Below are 16689 nucleotides of genomic sequence, written 5' to 3'. Positions count from 1 at the left end.
CAGATTCACCATGTTTAGTCCTGACTCTGGCACTAGCAGGAGGCCGGTCCATGTTTAGTCCTGACTCTGGCACCAGCAGGAGGCCGGTCCATGTTTAGTCCTGACTCTGGCACCAGCAGGAGGCCGGTCCATGTTTAGTCCTGACTCTGGCACCAGCAGGAGGCCGCTCCATGTTTAGTCCTGACTCTGGCACCAGCAGGAGGCCGGTCCCTGAGGTCCTCAGAGTCCGAGATGGTTCATATGGCACTAACATGTCCGAGATGTACTTTGGTGCTAGGCCATGGAGAGACTTGTACACAAGCAGAGCTGCTTTAAAGTCTATTCTCTGAGACACAGGGGGCAGTGCAGAGACCTGAGAACAGGACTAATGTGATCATACTTCCTGGTTCAGGGTAAAGTGGGCGTCCCGAACGAGCTACAGGGTAAAGTGGGCGTCTCTAACGAGCTACAGGGTAAAGTGGGTGTCCCTAACGAGCTACAGGGTAAAGTGGGCGTCCCTAACGAGCTACAGGGTAAAGTGGGTGTCCCTAACGAGCTACAGGGTAAAGTGGGCGTCCCTAACGAGCTACAGGGTAAAGTTGGCGTCTCTAACGAGCTACAGGGTAAAGTGGGCGTCTCTAACGAGCTACAGGGTAAAGTGGGTGTCCCTAACGAGCTACAGGGTAAAGTGGGCGTCTCTAACGAGCTACAGGGTAAAGTGGTTGTCCCTAACGAGCTACAGGGTAAAGTGGGCGTCCCTAACGAGCTACAGGGTAAAGTTGGCGTCCCTAACGAGCTACAGGGTAAAGTGAGCGTCTCTAACGAGCTACAGGGTAAAGTGGGCGTCCCTAACGAGCTACAGGGTAAAGTAGGCGTCTCTAACGAGCTACAGGGTAAAGTGGGTGTCCCTAACGAGCTACAGGGTAAAGTGGTTGTTCCTAACGAGCTACAGGGTAAAGTAGGCGTCTCTAACGAGCTACAGGGTAAAGTGGTTGTCCCTAACGAGCTACAGGGTAAAGTGGGCGTCCCTAACGAGCTACAGGGGAAGAATATGCATTTACCAGATGAAGGAAAGACAAAGGTTCAGCTTCAGAGCTCCTGAGACAGAGTTTAGGTGAAGCTCGATCTCATGTCAACATGTTTGGCACTAATGCCAGTTTAGGTGATTTACCTCCTGAGCCAGATGGGACTGGTACGGCGAGCGAGGAGGAATCACATCCTACTGGCTGTGACCTCTGACCCCGCCCATATGGGGAGGATACGGGAGGAAGTGTAGGAGAAGATGGTGTTGTGACTCTGATGAGGCTGTTGAATTAAGCAGCGACAAAAAACATCCTTTCAATCCTCTTTTTATTATTCATTCTTTTTTTGGTTTGGATTCAATCTTAATAATTGTCTCGGAACATTTTGATGAATGAGTTATTTAATGGTATGATTTGGTGTCCTCGACAGAAGCTCTGAGGACGTGTGGAGGACACAGGACATAAGCTGACATGTCATCACATTTCACATGTGGCTCTGATTCTGCTGTATGACCAGCACAAACCCACAGGATATTCAACACCTTCAGTTTAACTCTGTCCAAAGTCAATCATTCTGTCCTTCAAGTGGTAAAAGCACTTGGGACCAGCACCATGACCCAAGGGCCTCTTGTGTCCTCAGACACAGCGGAATCATTACATCAGACAATAGTTATAAGACAATAGTGTAACAGTTTCAACACTTTCCCCTCATGATTCCCTTATCTCTGTCTTTAGGTTCAAAACTCTGTTCCAAACGTGCCTGGAACAAACATAGCCCCTCCCATTTTTTCTTACCTCTGAGAAACAGTTCATCAGAACTAAATGTAGTTCGAAGCAGAATGTGTCGTCCACAGCCGCCATGACAGGAAGTGCTATTGGATTAAACACATGTGAACTGAGGCTATAACTGACAGAACGTTTGAACTGCTGCCTATTTAAATATGACAGTAGAGCCAGGCTAATGACAAGAACGACTGATTTAAGTTTGGTAATGAACTCAAACTGAGGTTCGGACTGTGTCATGATTTAAACATTCAGTGTAAAAGATGAGATTTTTCTCAACAACAGAATGATTTCTCTGTGAGTTCCTCTGAGGAACAGGACGAGCTCACAGCAGTGAAGCCCGACTATCAGAGCATGTGTTTGACCTCCTCTGTCTCCGAGCAGGTTCCAGCCCCAGGTCCAGAACCAGGTCCAGAACCAGGTCCAGAACCAGGTCCAGAACCAGGTCCAGAACCAGGTCTCGTCTGTTCTCATGCCCTTCACACCTTCTCAGAGGAACTTACCCGCCTCAGCGGTGCCCTCACAGTCTAAAGTCGTGTGGGAGAAGTTTTCTCACTGGTCAGAGTTCCAGAATAGATTGTATCACTACGGCACGTTTCCCACTGACTTCCTGTGGGGCGTGATGTCCTCAGCCTATCAGATCGAAGGAGGCTGGAACGCAGACGGGAAAGGCGCCAGTATTTGGGACACTTTTACTCAGAAAATACCAACCTCGATCCCAGAATCTGCAACTGGAAATGTGGCGTGTGATAGCTACAATAAACTCGACCAAGACTTGAGCCTGATCAAAGAGTTAGGGGTCAAATCGTATCGTTTTTCTCTGTCGTGGTCCAGGATTTTTCCCACTGGCACGACTGTCTCCAATGCCAAAGGCGTGGCCTATTATAACAGGCTGATCGACGGGCTTCTAAGTCAGGGCGTGACTCCGGTGGTGACTTTGTACCATTGGGATCTGCCTCAGGCGCTGCAGAACATGGGCGGCTGGGAAAACACCATCATGATCGACCATTTCAACAATTATGCCGACTTTTGCTTCAAGACGTTTGGCGACAGAGTGAAGTTTTGGATCACTTTTAACGACCCGTTCACCATCACGTGGAAAGGCTACGGCAGCGGAGAGGTGCCTCCAAATTTAAAAGTGAATCCAGGAGTGGTTCCGTATAAAGTGGCACACACTTTGATCTTAGCGCACGCCAAGGTTTATCACACGTACGCCAATTATCGTCCGACACAGCAGGGCCTGGTCAGCGTGGCTCTAAACGCAGACTGGTACGAGCCGCTGGACGTGAACGTGCCCAGAGAGCTGGAGGCGGCCGACAGGGCCATGCAGTTCAGACTCGGCTGGTTCGCTCACCCCATTTTTAAAAACGGCGATTATCCTGAAGCCATGAAGTTTCACGTGGGAAATAAAAGCGATCTCCAGCGTCTGAAAGAGTCTAGACTTCCAGTGTTTACAGAGCAAGAGAAGAACTCTATCAGAGGAACTGCTGACGTGTTCTTCCTCAATCACCACACCACCAGAATCGCCAAATACTCGACCCAGCCTCTGTCTCCACACTCATACAGAAACGACTGGGACGTTCTGGAGCAGGAGATGACAGATTTCCCACAGACCGACGTTAAGGGCATGAGGGCGGTGGCCGTGGGGCTTAGGCGGTTGCTCGGGTGGATAAGAGAGGAGTACGGAAACCCTGAAGTGTATGTGACCGACAACGGAGTGGCCACGGACAGGACGAAGAGCCTGGACGACATGGACAGAGTGTTCTTCCTCAAGACCTACATCAACGAGGCGCTCAAAGGTGAGACAGAGTAGAACCTGCTGTAGAACTGTTTTATTTCATACCATGTTGTAAACTCCAGACGCCGAGAACAAGCAGTGTGATTCTTACTGTGTCAAATCAAACAAGAGACAAACCCACTGAAGGTATCGTGTATTCCAGTGGTTCCCGAGCTCACGAGTTCTCAGACTCGATCCTCAGACTAAGAATGAGGCTTTGATGTCAGTCCAGATGATACAAGTGCATATTTTTACACTAGAACACTCCTGGATGAGGGACCACACCCACAAGTGCCTTTAAATTACATTTAAAAAAATCTTCTCTATCATTCTGTCCTTTTGTCCTCTTTTGAAACTCTTTCCAGTTGTTTTTCTTCATGATGGTTTATAGTTCTGCCTTAAAGGCGCAATGGACGATTTTTCGGCGATTTGAGAACGCAGGTGGAAGTGCACATGCCACTCCCCCGTGCTCATGCCACTCCCCCGTGCACATGCCACTCCCCCGTGCTCATGCCACTCCCCCGTGCACATGCCACTCCCCCGTGTGGACTGATACAACACACACGTGCGTTTGTTTATTAGCGCAACGGATCGCATCACATCTCTCGTCCCCCGTAGATTTCTGTCCACTTCTGCTTCAGCTCGAACTGTCTTTCTTCGTCTTCATTTTGCCCCGTACACTGAGGGAACTATATTGTGATAGATCAATGCGCTTAGGCACGCGGAAACATGGGGACGAGCCTGACGCAGCTGCAGGTGAGCGGCAGGTGCGTTTTATGATTGATACGTGGCAGGACAAATGATTTATCCACGCCACGAGGAAATATGATACAAAATTTGTCCATTCCACCTTTAAGCAAGATCTAATTCTGGTTTTGAACTGATTTAGACATAGTTCAATATCGAAACCATTTGAGTTATTTTGAAAACCTTGTTTTGGGAAAACAATTCATGCATTAACGGACAAACTATAGACCGAAGGCCGTTGTCCTGTTTTTAGTAATAGTCTGTCCTCTCCTGCAGCTCAGAGCGTGGATGGCGTCCGGCTCCGGGGGTTCCTGGGGGCCCCTCTCATGGACTCCTTTGAGTGGCTTCAGGGCTACACTATGGGCTGTGGTCTATACCAGGTGGACTTCACTCAACCCGAGCGACCCCGGACACAAAAGTACTCGGCCCAGATTTACCGCACCATCGTGGCACAGAACGGGTTCCCGGCAGGTCCAGACGAGCTCCCGCTTCACGGACACTTCAGAGACGACATGATGTGGAGCACGGCCACCGCCTCCTATCAGGTAACAGAGGTTCACCTGTCCTGCATGTTTGAGGCCCTGCCATTTACCCCCGAGGACGATCTGAGCCAGTGTGATGGGGGCGAGACTCTTCTGTCATGCCGTAGATGAAGACAGGACAGGGACAGCAGCACTAGCTCCCCCGCAGGCTGCAGCGCGACACTGAGAGAGGAAGTGACGCTACCGAGAAAACACTCCCGGGAGTAGCGTGCACTGGTCTTTCAAAATAAAATGACAAAATGATAAAGATCACACTGAAAACTTAAATACCCACAGGAAATGAAAGCAAACATTAATATGTTGATATATTTTTAACTCCGTTACATGAGTCACAAAAAGAAGTTTAGTAATTCCAGTGTGTGTGTGTGAGGGGCGTGGCTAAAGCTAGTGTGTGTGTGAGGGGCGTGGCTAAAGCTAGTGTGTGTGTGAGGGGCGTGGCGTTTGAACTTCTCTTTATGTCATGCTAATGCTAATGCTAATGTCAGACACTTTATGACCTGGAAATATCATATTGTGGCTCTTGACGAAACACGGCGCTTTAGCACGAGATCAAGTGATTCTTTAGTGTTTCTGCTTTGGTCTGTGTTCTCTCTCGTCCAATCATCTGGCTCTGCTGTGGAGCTCCTCCCCCTGAGCTAAAGTCCACCTGGAGCCCCAGAGCCGGACGCTTTGGGAGGTATTTCCTGCCTTCTCCGTCTCTTTTCTCAGATTGAAGGTGGTTGGCGTGCGGACGGAAAGGGCCTCAGTATCTGGGACACTTTCGCACACACGCCGCTCCGAGTTTCCGACGACGACACTGGAGACCTGGCCTGTGATAGTTACAGGAGGTTTGAGGAGGACGTGCGGATGTTGAAGGAGCTGGGGGTCGGTTACTACCGCTTCTCCATCGCCTGGTCCAGAGTCCTGCCCGATGGCACAACGGCACACATTAACGAGCCGGGCCTGCTGTACTACGAGAGGCTGGTGGATGCACTTCTGCAGGCCGGAATACAGCCACAGGCAAGTGCAGATGGGTTTGTGTCCTTGGTCGTGTTTTAGAACAGGGCTGAAGGTTTTCTATCGCTGTGGCAAATTTTCGTCAATTGGTGAAACATTTCCATCAGTTCGTAATGTGTTGTTAAAGGACCATAGAGTGTAAAGTGCTTCTAACAACAGCAAGTACGACACTAAAGCATCATGTAAATACTTCAATTTGCTTAACGTTACCCGGGTTCCTCTAGTGCGCGGCTGGGTTGGGTTCTGATGGTGTCACTACATCATGTTCATTCAGAAGTGCTCAACAGGCTTCTCCAGCGAGAGCCTGGCCCCTGTGCACTACTGCAGTGTAGTACTAGTAGTAGTACTAGTAGTAGTACTAGTACTAATACTGTGCTGTAATAATATCTTAGGGACGTCCTTTGGTGAGTGTCTGCTTTGATAGTTTAACCAAAATGTGCAAATGATTTTCCTCTTGAAAACTCCTGGCCACGATGATGGAGAGGATATTTACTGATGACAGTGATGATGAGGTGGATGATGAGGTGGATGATGAGGTGGATGATGAGGTGGATGATGAGGTGGATGATGAGGTCGGTGATGAGGTGGATGATGAGGTGGATGATGAGGTCGGTGATGAGGTCGGTGATGAGGTGGATGATGAGGTCGGTGATGAGGTCGATGATGAGGTGGATGATGAGGTCGGTGATGAGGTCGATGATGAGGTCGGTGATGAGGTGGATGATGCGGTGGATGATGAGGTGGATGATGAGGTGGATGATGAGGTCGATGATGAGGTCGATGATGAGGTGGATGATGAGGTCGATGATGAGGTCGATGATGAGGTGGATGATGAGGTCGATGATGAGGTGGATGATGAGGTCGATGATGAGGTCGATGATGAGGTGGATGATGAGGTGGATGATGAGGTGGATGATGAGGTGGATGATGAGGTGGATGATGAGGTGGATGATGAGGTCGATGATGAGGTGGATGATGAGGTCGGTGATGAGGTGGATGATGAAGTGGATGATGAGGTCGATGATGAGGTGGATGATGAGGTGGATGATGAGGTGGATGATGAGGTGGATGATGAGGTCGGTGATGAGGTGGATGATGAAGTGGATGATGAGGTCGATGATGAGGTGGATGATGAGGTGGATGATGAGGTGGATGATGATGACAATGATGAGGTGGATGATGAGGTCGATGATGAGGTCGATGATGGAGGAGAGGATGGTCAGACTCAGGATGGGGGTCCGTCTCAGGTGATTGGCCCCTTCCTTAGACGGTGATGTGTTCAGGTGAAGAGGGGACATGGGGGGCGGGGTTGAGAGAGCAGAGACCACAAGAGATGCTGCGATAGGCCTGTATAAGTAGGGCTTCTGGGTAATTAGAGGTGTGGTTAAACAGTGGAGGCGTGGTCCACCTCCTGAACCTCTGTCAGTGATTAACAATCATGAACTAAATTAAAACAATAACCAGAATACGGGACATGGAATGTTCTACTGTACATAATATATCATATACTATATACTATACTGTTATATTATACTGTTATATTATACTGTTATACTATACTGTTATACTATACTGTTATACTATACTGTTATACTATACTGTTATGGTATAGCAGTAATAGTAGTAGTAGTAGTAGTAGTAGTATTAGTAGTAGTAGTAGTAGTAGTAGTAGTAGTAGTAGTAGTAGTAGTAGTAGTAGTAATAGTAGTAGTAGTATTAGTAGTAGTAGTAATAGTATTGTGGTCTCTCTGCAGGTCACGCTGTACTAGTGCAGTAGTAGTAGTAGTAGTAGTAGTAGTAGTAGTAGTAGTAGTAGTAGTAGTAGTAATAGTAGTAGTAGTAGTAGTAGTAGTAGTAGTAGTAATAGTATTGTGGTCTCTCTGCAGGTCACCCTGTACCACTGGGACCTTCCTCAGGCACTGCAGGACGTTGGTGGTTGGGAGAACGTCTCTGTGGTGGACCGGTTCAGGGAATACGCAGACCTGATGTTCACCCGCCTCGGGCCCAAAGTCAAACGCTGGATCACCATAAATGAGCCGTACATCGTCGCTAACGTGGGCCATGGCTACGGAGCGGCCGCGCCCGGTGAGCCGACTGTTTCAGACTCTTGCTTAGTCCTAGTTTGGTTTGGGTTTAAGTTTAAAGTTAAAGTACGTATGTTTATTAAATGTTAATATAAACTTTGTAAATACAAAGGATAGTTTTATATCAATCATTTACAGAGAATAAAAACAGGTTCAATTCAATTTCAATTAAATTTATTTTGTAACGCCCAAAATCACAACAGCGGTTGTCTCGGAGGGCGACAGTGAAAAACGGGTCAAACAATGTTCATAGGGACTAACGAGCTGAAGGCATTACTGAGAGAGTCATCACTCACGTTCACGTGGATATTGAAGGCTCCAGAGATCACTGCCACACCACCACCTCTGTGCTCCTGGAGGTCTGAAAGTTAACATGGGTGGGAGGGGTTAACATGGGTGGGTGGGGTTAACATGGGTGGGTGGGGTTAACATGTGTGGGTGGGGTTAACATGGGTGGTTGGGGTGGACTAATTTAGTCTGACATAATCATCTTGTTGAAGCCACGTTTCAGTTCAAGCTGAAGATCTAAGTTATAGTCACTAATTAATTAATCAACTAAAAAGCAATTTGGAGGAAGTTGATCTAATGTTTAGCAGTCCACATTTTATATGTTTGTTTATTTGAATCATTTGTGAGTGTTTTCGACAGCGAGCTCAGAGACAGAGAGGGCGGGACCTCAGCGACAGAGAGGGCAGGAGCTCAGCGACAGAGAGGGCGGGAGCTCAGCGACAGTGGAGCGTCTTACACTGCTGCTCTGCACTCTCATCCCTGGGTGCTCACTTTAGGCCACTAAGACTATTGGTCTGAACTAATAAGGATGAACCCTCTGAAGTGGGAGGGGCCATCCCTACGTATGAGCCCGGGCTTTCCCCAGAACGCACTCCAGTTTCAACAAAGACTACGTTGTTTTGAGGGAAACATCTAGAGCATAGGTGTCAAACTCTAACCCTAACCCGCCAAATCTGGCCCGCCAGACGTTTTAATCCGGCCCGCCAAACATTTCAAATTTATATTAAAAAAAAAAAAAATATATATATATATATATATTTTTTATCGATTCATAGAACCGCAGTTACATCTGTAACCGTTTTTATTGCTAAAACTACACGTCCCACAATGCCGCGGGTGGCTGCCCCTCCCCCACAGGGCTCTGCTGCACTGCTGTGTGAGCTGCCCCTCCCCCACAGGGCTCTGCTGCACTGCTGTGTGAGCTGCCCCTCCCCCACGGGGCTCTGCTGCACTGCTGTGTGAGCTGCCCCTCCCCCACGGGGCTCTGCTGCACTGCTGTGTGAGCTGCCCCTCCCCCACGGGGCTATGCTGCACTGCTGTGTGAGCTGCCCCTCCCCCACGGGGCTCTGCTGCACTGCTGTGTGAGCTGCCCCTCCCCCACAGGGCTCTGCTGCACTGCTGTGTGAGCTGCCCCTCCCCCACAGGGCTCTGCTGCACTGCTGTGTGAGCTGTGAAGAATGAGACCTTTGACCTGGAGTTATGAAGAAACGTAATGCACTTTGTATGATACAACTGAATCCTAAATTGTTTCTAAGACTAGATAAACTCACAGGTTTGAGGTTTATAATAATAATAAGACCTCCATGTTTTTGGTTCTGTTCTTGTTTTGTTAAAATCTTTCTTATCAAAGCTCAAGCCCACTACACGTCCTAATGGTGGTCCCGTCTGTAGATCCTTACTGGTTTTGGTCCTCGCAGGGATCTCGTTCCGTCCCGGGACTCTTCCGTACATCGTGGGTCATCACCTGATCAAAGCTCACGCCGAGGCCTGGCACTTGTACAACGACAGGTACAGAGCGTCTCAGAAGGGACAGATCTCCATCACGCTGAACTCAGACTGGGCCGAACCACGAAACCCAGGCAAGCAAGAGGACATCGACGCCGCCCGCAGGGTCGTGGAGGTACTACAGGCCGCCCAAACACTGTGGGGATGGCAGAGTCGTAACCACGGACATATATTCTGCATGATCAAAGTCGTTGTTCTTTAAACCTGCTCTTGTACCTTTACTTAAAATAATGTAGACACAGATGTGGGTGGAGCTGATGTGCCTTGTGTCGGTGGATGACTGCGAGCTGGTGGCAGAGTGGTTAAAGCTCTTGTGACAGTGAATGTTTGTGTTTTTGTGCTGACCCTGCTCTGCCCCTGTCCTGACCTGTTCTCTGACCCTGTCCCTCAGTTCCAGCTGGGATGGTTCGCTCATCCTATTTTTGTCGGCGACTACAACGACATGATGAAGAGCATCATCGGGAACCGGAGCCTGGCGGCCGGTCTCCCCAAGTCCAGGTGAGGACGACAGGGTCCATCAGGTGATTCTGACCTTCTTTACACCATGTGCAGACTGACCTCCCGTGTGTCACTTCTGTGTCAGACTGCCAGAGTTCAGCCCCGACGAGGTCAAGAGGATCAAAGGAACTCACGATTACTTTGGCTTTAACCACTACACCACCAAACTGGCCTATCCTCTGGCGTACGGCAACCTGCAACACTACGACGCTGACCGGTGAGTGCCAGGGTCTGACGTGAGTGCCAGGGTCTGTGGCGAGTGCCAGGGTCTATGGTGATGTGGTTGTAGTAGATGCTGTGCTGTGTTTCAGGGGGACGGGGTCCGTGGTTGACCGGGTCTGGCTGGACTCCGGCTCTGGTTGGCTCAAAGTGACTCCGTTTGGATTCAGGAGGATTTTAAACTTCATCAAAAACAATTATGGAAATCCTCCAATAATCGTCACAGAGAACGGAGTGAGTCAGAGACAAGTGGAGCTGAACGACGTGTTGCGACAGCACTACTACACCGAGTACATCAACCAGGCGCTCAAAGGTATTTCTGCTACTGCGATAAGTACTAGTACAGCCACGTTTCCTCTGGTTCTCTTTGGTTGAGTCCTAAAGTCTCTGGCCGTGAGAGGTTCTGGCTCCCAAAGCGTCCGGCTCTTGGGCTCCAGGTGGACTTTAGCTCAGGGGGAGGATCTCCACAGCGCAGCCAGATGATTGGACGAGAGAGAACACAGACTCAGGCCAAAACAGGAGGCAAAAAGCAGAAAAACACAAAATAATCATTTGTCTCCAAACTCCAAATGTGGAGCCTTAGCAACACAAAGCTAGCAAAGCACGTTAGCAACACAAAGCTAGCAAAGCACGCTGGCAACACAAAGCTAGCAAAGCACGTTAGCAACACAAAGCTAGCAAAGCACGTTGGCAACACAAAGCTAGCAAAGCACGTTAGCAACACAAAGCTAGCAAAGCACGTTAGCAACACAAAGCTAGCAAGGCACGTTAGCAACAGATGTTTCCTGTTTATGGCACTCGCTTTGTCAAGAGCCACAATCTGATATTTCCAGGTCATAAAGCGTCTGATGTTAGCATTAGCATTAGCATGATATAAAGAGAGGTTCAAACGCGGTGTAGAGGCTTTAGCCACGCCCCTCACACACACTAGCTTAAGCCACGCCCCTCACACGCACTAGCTTAAGCCACGCCCCTCACACACACTAGCTTAAGCCACGCCCCTCACACACACTAGCTTAAGCCACGCCCCTCACACACACTAGCTTAAGCCACGCCCCTCACACACACACTGGAATTACTAAACTTCTTTTTGTGAATCGCTCAGATCAGCCTCAGGATTAAAGAAATATAATTCAGGAGGATTTATGTTCATGACCTTGTTTAGGGGATGAGTTTTTATCTCTCTTTCTAACGTTGAGCTCTCTCCTCTTCCTCAGCGTACGTCCTGGACGGTGTGGACATTCGAGGCTACACCGCCTGGTCGCTCATGGATAACCTGGAGTGGGCCACGGGTTTTGCAGAACAATTCGGTCTGTACTTCGTGAACCGGTCGGACCCCGGACTAAAGCGCACCCCAAAAGTCTCAGTCCAGACTTACTCCGGGATCATCAGGTGCAACGGCTTTCCTGACCCCAACTCTGGACACCCGTGTCTGCAGCCCCAAGGTACAAGTCCTGCTCTAGTCCTGGTTTAGTCCTGGTTTAGTCCTGGTTTAGACCTGGTTTAGTCCTGGTTTAGTCCTGGTTTAGTCCTGGTTTAGTTGCGCTAATGTTTCCCTCTCGTTGCAGTGACGACTACAGTTGGTCCAGTGGCGACTACAGTTCCCGGTCAGACTGTGGCGCCCCCTACAGCTCAACTGAGTTTCCTGGGGATGAGTCTGAGCAAAGAAGAGGCTGAAGTCGGGCTCAACACGACCTTTGCCCTCGTGGTGGTCATGGGTGTCGCCGCCCTGGTGGGGGGCGTGGGCTTCTTCATGGCCCGACGTAGAGGAAAGTCGAGTGAAATGTGAAAGACACATTTTACAGCAGAATCATCAGCACAGGATCCAGAATTGTTCAGCTGAATGGGAAACTGTCGCGTCTGTAATAAATCAAGTTTATAAATAAAACACATTTTACTGCTGCAGAATTACATCATTTATGGAGTGTGTAACTGCTCTGTACCAAAGTCTGATGAATGATTAATATGTTAAAAATAATAAACACATTTTAATATGTTGTCGATGTGTGAAAGTGTCTTGAGTCAAATGTAAAGTTTGGGCGCAAAATATTATCATTAACAATTCTTTGTTGTTGTTGGTAGAGCCTGAAATTACGTTCAACCAAAGGAAAGTTAGATAATCAAACCATGCGACAGTCATTGGTCAAGGCAAGTTCCTGTCACGAACGGCAGAACGGAGCCAATTTACAGGGCTGGAAACAGGCAAAGAATAAAAAGTCTTTAATGATAAGGAACAGAAACTACAAAACTCTTGGTCAAGAGTAACGAAAACAAAAGATATTTCCAGCGGTGCGCAGCGCCAGCAACTGTGGTGTCGGGGGCAGACGAGAGGCGTAGTCAGGTCCGTTCCAGGTTCAGTACACAGGTAGACAGCGTTAACAGGGGATCAGGCAGAGGGCAAAACTCAAGGCGGTCCAGGGTCGGTAACGACAGACAGGAACAACGAAGGTCAGGCAGGAATCAGAGTAAAAAAGTCAAACAACAGAGGATCAGGAAAACCCGCTCGAATGCTGGGGCTAAGGGCAATAACAGACAATCTCGCTAAGAACAAAGAAACACACACACTTATATACTCCACCCAGTGATTAACAATCAGATACAGCTGTGAACCCACTCACAGGTGTGAGGAGCCTGAGAGACAAAGGGGAACCAGGGAGGAGAACAAGAAGGGAGGAGGGAAACAGAAGGGGAGCAGAGACAGAAACACTGTGAGTAAAACTATACAAACTATACATCACCAGACAGACGGTGACCATGACAGTACCTGTGTTTGTGAATTCTGTTCATCGACAATGGAATAAACCTCTTCTGATTCTGAGTCTTATAGTCACATTCAGAACAGAAAGAGGCACCGTCCAGTCGCGCCTTCTCTTCTTTTGAACTCAGGGATATGATTTAGAGCTTTATACCACTCTGTGATGTGTCTTTAGAGCTTTATAACTCTCTGAGCTGTGACTTTAGAGCTTATTACTCTGAGGTGTGTCTTTAGAGCTTTATACACTCTGAGGTGTGTCTTTAGAGCTTTATACACTCTGAGGTGTGTCTGAGGTGTGTCTTTAGAGCTTTATACACTCTGAGGTGTGTCTTTAGAGCTTTATAACTCTCTGAGCTGTGACTTTAGAGCTTTATCACTCTGAGGTGTGTCTGAGGTGTGTCTTTAGAGCTTTATACACTCTGAGGTGTGTCTTTAGAGCTTTATATCACTCCGAGGTGTTTCTTTAGAGCTTTATACACTCTGAGGTGTGTCTTTAGAGCTGTATATAACTCTGAGGTGTGTCTTTAGAGCTTTATACCACTCTGAGGTGTGTCTTTAGAGCTTTATACACTCTGAGGTGTGTCTTTAGAGCTTTATACACTCTGAGGTGTGTCTTTAGAGCTTTATCGCTCTGAAGTGTGTCTTTAAAGCTTTATACCACTCTGAAGTGTGTCTTTAGAGCTTTATACACTCTGAGGTGTGTCTTTAGAGCTTTATACACTCTGAGGTGTGTCTTTAGAGCTTTATACACTCTGAGGTGTGTCTTTAGAGCTTTATAACACTCTGAGGTGTGTCTTTAGAGCTTTATAACATTCTGATATGTGTCTTTAGAGCTTTATACCACTCTGAGGTGTTTCTTTAGAGCTTTATACTGTTCTGAGGTGTGTCTTTAGAGCTTATGACACTCTGAGGTGTGTCTTTAGAGCTTTATACCGCTCTGAGGTGTGTCTTTAGAGCTTTATACACTCTGAGGTGTGTCTTTAGAGCTTTATATCACTCTGAGGTGTGTCTTTAGAGCTTTATACTGCTCTGAGGTGTGTCTTTAGAGCTTTATACCACTCTGAGGTGTGTCTTTAGAGCTTTATACACTCTGAGGTGTGTCTTTAGAGCTTTATCGCTCTGAAGTGTGTCTTTAAAGCTTTATAACACTCTGAGGTGTGTCTTTAGAGCTTTATAACACTCTGAGGTGTTTCTTTAGAGCTTTATACTGCTCTGAGGTGTGTCTTTAGAGCTTATGACACTCTGAGGTGTGTCTTTAGAGCTTTATACCACTCTGAGGTGTTTCTTTAGAGCTTTATACTGCTCTGAGGTGTGTCTTTAGAGCTTTATACACTCTGAGGTATGTCTTTAGAGCTTTATACACTCTGAGGTGTGTCTTTAGAGCTTTATACCGCTCTGAGGTGTGTCTTTAGAGCTTTATACACTCTGAAGTGTGTCGTTAGAGCTTTATACCACTCTGAGGTGTGTCTTTAGAGCTTTATCACTCTGAAGTGTGTCTTTAGAGCTTTATACACTCTGAAGTGTGTCTTTAGAGCTTTATACCACTCTGAGGTGTGTCTTTAGAGCTTTATACACTCTGAAGTGTGTCTTTAGAGTTTTATGCCACTCTGAGGTGTGTCTTTAGAGCTTTATACACTCTGAGGTGTGTCTTTAGAGCTTTATAAACTCTGAGATGTGTCTTTAGAGCTTTATACCACTCTGAGGTGTGTCTTTAGAGCTTTTAACACTCTGAGGTGTTTCTTTAGAGCTTTATAAACTCTGAGATGTGTCTTTAGAGCTTTATACCACTCTGAGGTGTGTCTTTAGAGCTTCATACCACTCTGAGGCGTGTCTTTAGAGCTTTATACCACTCTGAGGTGTGTCTTTAGAGCTTTATACACTCTCTGAGGTGTGTCTTTAGAGCTTTATAAACTCTGAGATGTGTCTTTAGAGCTTTATACAACTCTGAGGTGTGTCTTTAGAGCTTTATAACTCTCTGAGGTGTGTCTTTAGAGCTTTTTATCACTCCGAGGTGTGTCTTTAGAGCTTTATACTGCTCTGAAGTGTATTTTTAGAGCATAATACCACTCTGAGGTGTGTCTTTAGAGCTTTATACACTCTGAGGTGTGTCTTTAGAGCTTTATACCACTCTAAGATGTGTCTTTAGAGCTTTATAACACCCTGAGGTGTGTCTTTAGAGCTTTATACACTCTGAGGTGTGTCTTTAGAGCTTAATAACACTCTGTGGTGTGTCTTTAGAGCTTTAAACACTCTGAGGTGAGTCTTTAGAGCTTTATACACTCTGAGGTGTGTCTTTAGCGCTTTAAACCACTCTGAGCTGTGTCTTTAGAGCTTTATACACTCTGAGGTGTGTCTTTAGAGCTTTATACCACTCTGAGGTATGTCTTTAGAGCTTTATACACTCTGAGGTGTGTCTTTAGAGCTTTATACCACTCTGATGTGTGTCTTTAGAGCTTTATAAACTCTGAGATGTGTCTTTAGAGCTTTATAAACTCTGAGATGTGTCTTTAGAGCTTTATACCCTCAGAGGTGTGTCTTTAGAGCTTTATATCACTTTGAGGTGTGTCTTTAGAGCTTTATATCACTCCGAGGTGTGTCTTTAGAGCTTTATATCACTTAGAGGTGTGTCTTTAGAGCTTTATATCACTCCGAGGTGTGTTTTTAGAGCATAATACCACTCTGAGGTGTGTCTTTAGAGGTTTATACACTCTGAGGTGTGTCTTTAGAGCTTTATATCACTCTGAGGTGTGTCTTTAGAGCTTTATACACTCTGAAGTGTGTCTTTAGAGCTTTATACACTCTGAAGTGTGTCTTTAGAGCTTTATACACTCTGAGGTGTGTCTTTAGAGCTTTATAAACTCTGGGGTGTGTCTTTAGAGCTTCATACACTCTGAGGTGTGTCTTTAGAGCTTTATAACACTCTGAGGTGTGTCTTTAGAGCTTTATACCACTCTGAGGTGTGTCTTTAGAGCTTTATAACACTCTGAGGTGTTTCTTTAGAGCTTTATACTGCTCTGAGGTGTGTCTTTAGAGCTTTATAAACTCTGAGATGTGTCTTTAGAGCTTTATACCTCTCTGAGGTGTGTTTTTAGAGCTTTATACACTCTGAGGTGTGTCTTTAGAGCTTTATAAACTCTGAGATGTGTCTTTAGAGCTTTATACCACTCTGAGGTGTGTCTTTAGAGCTTTATATCACTCAGAGGTGTGTCTTTAGAGTTTTATCAATCTGAGGTGTGTCTTTAGAGCTTTATACCACTCTTAGGTGTGTCTTTAGAGCTTTATACCACTCTGAGGTTTGTCTTTAGAGCTTTATACCGCTCTGAGGTGTGTCTTTAGAGCTTTATACCACTCTGAGGTGTGTCTTTAGAGCTTTATAAACTCTGAGGTGTGTCTTTAGAGCTTTATAACACTCTGAGGTGTGTCTTTAGAGCTTTATACCACTCTTAGGTGTGTCTTTAGAGCTTTATACCACTCTGAGGTGTGTCTTTAGAGC

The 16689-nt window shown here is 46.9% G+C and overlaps 1 protein-coding gene across 1 annotated transcript; it reads left to right on the top strand.

The window, feature by feature from the left end:
• Positions 1-2176: 2176 nt before the first annotated feature.
• On the top strand, positions 2177-12204 carry LOC140352288 (lactase/phlorizin hydrolase; the record flags this gene model as incomplete). Its single annotated transcript, XM_072437692.1, has 10 exons — positions 2177-3583; positions 4585-4853; positions 5559-5849; positions 7733-7931; positions 9637-9839; positions 10116-10222; positions 10308-10439; positions 10534-10754; positions 11659-11886; positions 12022-12204. Coding segments are annotated over exons 1-10 (3160 nt in total), but the record flags the coding sequence as incomplete, so codon positions are not given.
• Between the last annotated feature and the right edge of the window lie 4485 nt (positions 12205-16689).

The sequence above is a fragment of the Eucyclogobius newberryi genome, unplaced genomic scaffold (genome assembly GCF_026437365.1).
Source record: "Eucyclogobius newberryi isolate DKJ021-1_F unplaced genomic scaffold, fEucNew1.0.hap1 SCAF_80, whole genome shotgun sequence".
Classification (NCBI taxonomy): domain Eukaryota; kingdom Metazoa; phylum Chordata; class Actinopteri; order Gobiiformes; family Gobiidae; genus Eucyclogobius; species Eucyclogobius newberryi.
This window is presented reverse-complemented; position numbering and strand designations above follow the sequence as displayed.